The 6,899-nt window shown below is 35.6% G+C and overlaps 1 protein-coding gene across 17 annotated transcripts in view; it reads left to right on the top strand.

Moving 5' to 3' along the window:
- caska (calcium/calmodulin-dependent serine protein kinase a) overlaps window positions 1-5,873 on the top strand; it is a 124,833-nt gene extending 118,960 nt beyond the window's left edge. For 7 of the 17 annotated variants that reach the window (XM_077536217.1, XM_077536209.1, XM_077536213.1 and 4 more), the window contains 6 exons: window positions 1,360-1,440; window positions 1,578-1,658; window positions 1,751-1,953; window positions 3,784-3,867; window positions 4,010-4,036; window positions 5,240-5,873. In XM_077536217.1, the coding sequence (XP_077392343.1) occupies window positions 1,360-1,440; window positions 1,578-1,658; window positions 1,751-1,953; window positions 3,784-3,867; window positions 4,010-4,036; window positions 5,240-5,416 (653 nt within the window). In that variant the 3' untranslated portion in view covers window positions 5,417-5,873. The remainder of the gene's footprint in view (window positions 1-1,359; window positions 1,441-1,577; window positions 1,659-1,750; window positions 1,954-3,783; window positions 3,868-4,009; window positions 4,037-5,239) is intronic. The other 10 variants (XM_077536212.1, XM_077536218.1, XM_077536221.1 and 7 more) reach the window with 3 other exon arrangements.
- Window positions 5,874-6,899: the final 1,026 nt, after the last annotated feature.

Consider the following 6,899-nt stretch of genomic DNA (forward strand, 5'->3'; position numbering starts at 1 on the left):
TGCAGTTTGGGACTGTGTGCTATTTGCAGTATGGGTGCATGGGTTTATGAATTATTAGTATATGTGCAGTATGCCTGTGCTTGTTTATATTAGTATTTAGTCGATTGGGTATATTATTCATTCATGTGCAGTCATTTTGTACAATCGACATGGTAGTCGGGCTCTTCTCCACGTGCAGCACCAAAAACAAAAAGATATGATATACAGTAGATATGAATGAAGATAATCTTCATTTGGTTATTTCATGAAAAGTGTATGATGTCATGAGGTCACCCGTCTGTCACCATTGTCATATTTGACTTTCTTTTGTGCTTGTGGTCTTCCAATGACAAAATCAAACCCATTGTAGTCCAGTGGCCCCGCACAGCCTGATTTGATTAAGTCAAGTGAGCCAGACCAGTCAAATGTGACCTTTGCTCTTCATTACATCATTTACTCAACTCAACTCAACTTTATTTATGAAGCACTTTAAAACAGGCATTGCTGCAAACAAAGTGATGTACATAGAACAGAAATCAGTCATGCAATATGAGTAAAACAAGAACAAAACAAACATTTTAAGTGAGCAAGTACATGTTTGCATTATGACTGATCACAGTTGATTGTGAATTGTCAAAAGTATTTGGAACAGAAAATGTATAGTATTGCACTTCCAAATGAAATGAAATGAAGTTTTGTCGCTCAAAACTGAAATTGACTCCTGAATCGTGCAAACTAAAATGAGAACTACACGAAATGTATAGCAAAGAACATCATCTCCTGCTGATAACATCAAACTTTAGTGTTGTGTTTGTGCTGTTTGCATGTTCGGATTGCCTTTAAAATGTCTGCCAAGCAGCTGATACAAATGACACACTTGTATCAACATTTTGCGTGTGCATTTTCACAGGCATTCTGTGTGTGTATGTGTGCGTGCGTGTATTAAACTGCTGTTGTAACCCTCCTGTCCATCTCTCTTGCTTGCTCCTACTGAACGACCTCTGTGCATGTAAGTAACCTTTGCGGACGTCACTCTCTTCTCCTTCTCCATGCTTTTACTTTGAAAGCTCCCCAGCGGGTTACTTCCTGTCTGTCTCTGGTGGCCTTTCACTTTACTTTCTGTTGTTTGTGCCCAAACAACAGAAGACTCAAGCCGCTTTGTGCGACTTTTGTGTGTGTATGCCTCGATTAGTTACTGATCAAAACTAGTAACTTAAAATGATAATAATAATAATGACATTAAATGTGTTGAACCTCAATATAAATATGTGATATTTGCTTGGTTTGGATCTGAGTCTTTATGTTCAGGAAAACTGTCCCACACACCTTTGTCAGCCTTTGCACACGCTCACGCGTTCTCCTTTGCTCCGCCCCCTTCAGTGTTTGACCAATTAGATCTGGTCACCTACGAGGAAGTGGTTAAGCTGCCCGCTTTCAAGAGGAAAACGCTCGTTTTGTTAGGTGAGACCATTTTTGACTTTTCACCGGGCCTTGTGCAGAGCTGTCAAATTAATTATTATTTGTAACACAAACACATATAAACAACACATTTTGTGGTATTTTTCTTTTCATCTGATTTGAACTGAAATGTTTTCCAGGTGCTCACGGCGTGGGCAGGAGACACATCAAGAACACGCTCATCACCAAACACCCCGACAGATTCGCCTATCCCATCCCACGTGAGACAACATACACACACACACACACACGCTCTAAATCTTTGTGGAAGCATCGGGTGTGTTACGCTGCTGCGTGCGTGCGCCTGCCGCAGACACGACGAGACCTCCGAAGAAGGACGAGGAGAACGGCAAGAACTACTACTTCGTGTCGCACGACCAGATGATGCAGGACATCAGCAACAACGAGTACCTGGAGTACGGCAGCCACGAGGACGCCATGTACGGCACGCGCCTCGAGACCATTCGCAAGATCCACCAACAGGGACTGGTCGCCATCCTGGACGTCGAGCCGCAGGTCTGCGTGTGTTTGGATGGCCTATTACAATATTACAGGAAAGACAACTCTTTGCAAAAAGAAAGTTACATTATGACCGGAAAAACAAATTAAGTTGTAAAGTTATTGTCACATTATATTTCTTAATAATAAAGTACTGTTACTAAAAATCTTACTATTATCTGTAAGTCATTAAAAAAGCCCAAGTATTATTATTAAGTATTTTATGTAAATATTACGGAAGCATATTGCATTCACTTGGGGGGGAAAAAAAAAAACAACAACTCCTGTTTTTCTGACTAGTTTTTTTGGAGAGCTTTGTTTTTTTTTGTTTTGTTTTGTTTTTTAGCATTTCTTTTTATTGTTATTATTATTATTATTATTATTATTATTGTGCTTTTCTAAATATTTGTTATATGTTTTGCTGAATATTTTTCTGTCAAAAAAATATTTAAAAAAAAACAGGAAAAAAATTATTCAGGAAAAACAGGAGGAAAAATTAGTCAGAAAAACGGGAGAAAAAAATTATTTAAAAAACAAAAAACAAAACAAAAAACAGAGAAACAAATTCCGAATAACAGAAAGAAAAAAAAGTTATTCCAAAAAAAAAACAGAGCACCAACTTCTGTTTTCCATGTATTTTTTTTTTTTTTTTTTTTACCTCTGAACTCTGAAGTGACTTGTTGCAGACCACTGACCTGTATATATGACTGGATTGCCGATAGCCCATTCACGCCAGTGCAAGCCGTTGAAGTCACAGGGCCATCTTGTTACTCCCATAATAATTTTTTTTGTTTTTTTGTTTTTAATAGTTTTTTTTCTCTCCTGTTTTTGTGATTAATCTTTTGTCCTGTTTTTTTCCCCGTTTTTTTATTATTATATTATTTTTAGACAGAAAAAAAAAATAAAAAAATAAAAAAATATATATATATATATATATATATATATATATATATATATATATATATATATATATATATATATATAAAACAGTAAAAAAAAAAAAAAAAAACTTAAAAAAAACAACACTCCCCAAAAAAATAGTCAGAAATTTTTTTTTTTCCATGTAAATGCAATACGCTTCTGTAGAATATATTTGTAAAATTAGCCAAAAATAAAATTTAAAGTATTTTTTATTCAGTCATGGGAAAAAAATATAATTGCCAATTTTAGAAGAAAAGACATTTCTTTTACAAAACATTAATTTTACAACAATAGAGTTTTTGCATTATGAAAGAAGTCCTAATATTAGAATATTGATTGTAATTTTACAACAATTAAATGCCAAGAACAACTTAAGTTGTCAGTTTTTAATTAAAACGTTCGGTGTCAATATTGATTCATGTCATTTGATAATTTATTATTATTATTATTATTATTATTATTATTATTATTAGGAGGAGGAGGAGGAGGGGCTGACATGTGCTCGCCCTTTAACTTGCAAGCGTTTTGAGGAGTGGTAATGAGTCAAACCGCCAGCAGAGGGTACTGTTGCACCATTTTAGATTGCAAATCCAAAGAGGATTTTTTTTTTAACTGTTTACCGTAGGGTCAGTTGGACTTCGCTATCATGGCCACCACAGCGAAATTCAACAGACTTTTAGTTGGACAGTCTGAAGCACACAATCCAACAGCAAACGTGTAACACCCAGTATGTGTATTGAAAATGAGCAGAAGTATGTTCAGGAAAAAAGTATAACAATCTTGGAAAGATTGTCACGTGAACAGCCACTAAATCTTGTGAGTTGGCGTCACTCCAGTACTTGACTAAACAAATGTGTAATTTTACAAGAAAAATGTCACAAATGTGAAAATGATGTCATGAATACACACGTTTGATGTTTCTGACAGGCACTGAAAGTCCTTCGCACTGCCGAGTTTGCCCCGTACGTGGTCTTCATCGCGGCACCAACCATCACGCCGGGCATCGACGAGGTACATCACGCACACGCTTTGTTGAATTCACTTATGAAAACTTGAGCATGTCTTTGCATGCGTGCACGTGTCCGCATGTGTGTTTGATTGCTGCTTTATCTTTGCACACAATGCATGCGTGTTTGTATGGTGCCCGGCCCAGACGCCCAGGTGGTGTCGCACGCTACCAGTAAGTACCACCTGACACCTGCAAGCCTATCGTTACTGCTTCTTCATTGTGTGTGTTTGAATGTTGTTGTTTTTTCCCATGGCCTGCTGCTATTTTGATGCCACGCAAGTCTGACCAAGCAGTTTAGCACAGCAAAACCTTTATATCTTCAAATTAATTCAACAAAATGTTTTTTGCAAGAATAAAGTACACATTTTTCAAGACTGAATTCATAATATTTGGGAAGAATACATTAAAAGAGCACAGTCCTAATTTTACAAGGATAGTCATAATTTGCCATCACTATAGTTCTAAAGGAGAAAGGAAAAATTATGATAATAGTTAATACACAATACACAAATTGTTGCTGTAATATTGAATTGAATATGAAAGGGGGAAAAATATTTTTAAAATAAATTATTTCTTTTGTTGTTTTTTCAATTATAAAGGCAAAATTATGTGTAATTTTTCAAACATTAAGTTGTAGTATAATGTTATTGTGGGAAAGTTGTAATTTAACATAATAAAAAAGGTCATAATTTTACAATAAAGGCTTGATGTTATGTTAATACAAAAGTAATGTAATGAGGGAATGATGCAATTTTACGAGAATTAAGATGTTATTACAAAAACAACACGGTAATAATTTTACAAGAAAATTGTATAGAGGAGAAGTAATATGAAAATCTAGTTTAGTATTTTTGTTAAAGTCAAAACATTCTAAGGTAGAAAAAGGTCTAAGTTAGTCATAAAAATAACGTCACCAAAATATTCAAAATTTTGTGTCTTAATTTGTATTTTTCAAGACTGAAGAAATAAAGTGCATTTTGACATATTACAAGAAAAAAAGTTTGCATGCCGTAATTTTACAGGAATTGAGTTTCAATATAATATTACAAGTCAATTTTTTACAAACTTTAATTGTCATATTACAATAACAGCATGCCATGTAAGGAAAGGAAGTTTGTAATTTTACAACAATAAAGTTACCGGTTATGTTACATGTTACATGTTACATGTTACATAGTTACATGTTATGGAAAGTAATGTAAATAACATTTAAAAATAATAATAATAATAATAATAATAATTAATAATTATAATTAAAATAATGTATCAAGGTTAAAGCTGTCCTATTTAAAAAAAAAAATAAAAAAAAAAAAAGGGAAAGATGACCAAAGATGATGGCATGTGACTAACTTTGGCCCCTCCCCCCTCGCTCAGGACGAGTCCTTGCAGCGTCTTCAGAAAGAGTCGGAGATCCTGCAGAAGACGTACGCGCACTATTTCGACCAGACTATCATCAACAACGAGATCGACGACACCATCGGCCACCTGGAGGAGGCCGTGGAGCTTGTGTGCAACAGCACCCAGTGGGTGCCTGTCTCCTGGGTCTACTGAAGTCCCGCCCCTCCTCCCAACCGCCATCGTCGCCCGAGACCACCTCGCCATCGTCATCGTGGTGTTGTGCTACAAAAATGAATATTGTCTGTCTGTACCACCTGGGTAGGACCTTTTTTTACTAGATGTGTTTCTGTTCGAGACGAGCCCCGTCATCCCCCCCACTGTCAAAAGTGGGTGGAGCCTTCTGACTGGAAAAAAGAAAAAGCACACAAACATGCTTCGGCCCTCGTTATTTATTTGTCCTCCTTTCCTTTTTTTTTTTTTTTTTTGTAATCCTCATGATCCACTGACTTGGACTTTCTAAATAAATCTATACATGTGGTGTTGTTATTATTGAGGGGGAAAAAGAAGAGGATGAATCATGCATGTGGACGATTTTGGTCAGTGTTCCTCGTGTCCCTCTGTAAAGAGATTTAAAAAAAAAAAAACAATAAAGAAAATGACAAAGATGCTAGTCGACCTGTTTAAGATCCTGGAAGGTGATTGGCTGGATGTCCTCCTATGCATGTCCCTCCTGTCAGGGCAGACATTTTCCAAGTGTCCATCCTGTCACAATGTCCATTAACTCTTCATCTTACAAAATATGTTTGACTTCAAACATGGCTGCTTTTTTGTGCACAAAAGGGTGTGAGTGTGTGCAAGGTGAGGCAGCGTGATAGCACCCCATCAGTATGAACAATTTTTTAAAATATGTATTTCCTTTCATGGTTTACTCAGCTTTGGAGTGTTTTTGCTCTTTTGACCTGCTACACTGCGCACTAGGAAGTTGAAGAAAAAGACACCACTAGACAAGAACAAAGGCATAAACATGGGAAAGGCATGTTTATGGGAAATAATATTGTATTACAAGAGGGGGAAAATGACATGGAATTATTTATTTTCAAACGTTATAGAAAAAGGTGGGATATGATGATGGATAGAATTTTTTTAATTGAAATTACAAGAAAATTAAAATATAATAGGGGTGGGGGAAATCCTGTACAATCTAATTAAAATAAAAAAAATCTAAATGTGGAATATTGGGGGGGGGGGGGGTATTTTGATTTATAAAATATTTAGACAGCAAATCATCAAATTTGGCAATTATGCTTTTAGTATGGGTGTAATTTTAACCAATTATGTCCAATCTAAAGTGTTAAAATGGCGTGCTCTTTAGTGATGTAATGTTAATGGTTGAACAAACATGCCGCTTGTGGGATCTTCTGAAAAGTGACAATTTTTGAGGTACAAGGTTTTGACTCGACACCAGCGATATATAAAAAGAAACTTAAAAAAAAAAAAGTCCCAAGAATGAACTTGCGGATTAACAACAAAACAAAAAAACATTGCGAGCTAAGGTTTGTTTGTTTTTTTTAATGTTATATCAAACAATACAAAACAGCATAACAGCCAGGGGGAGACAAATACTCCGGAAAAGTAACATCTACAAAAATATATTTAAAAGCTTTGCTTGCTTTTTTATTTGTGGAGTGTCAAATGG

The sequence above is a fragment of the Festucalex cinctus genome, chromosome 11 (assembly GCF_051991245.1).
Source record: "Festucalex cinctus isolate MCC-2025b chromosome 11, RoL_Fcin_1.0, whole genome shotgun sequence".
Classification (NCBI taxonomy): Eukaryota; Metazoa; Chordata; class Actinopteri; order Syngnathiformes; family Syngnathidae; genus Festucalex; species Festucalex cinctus.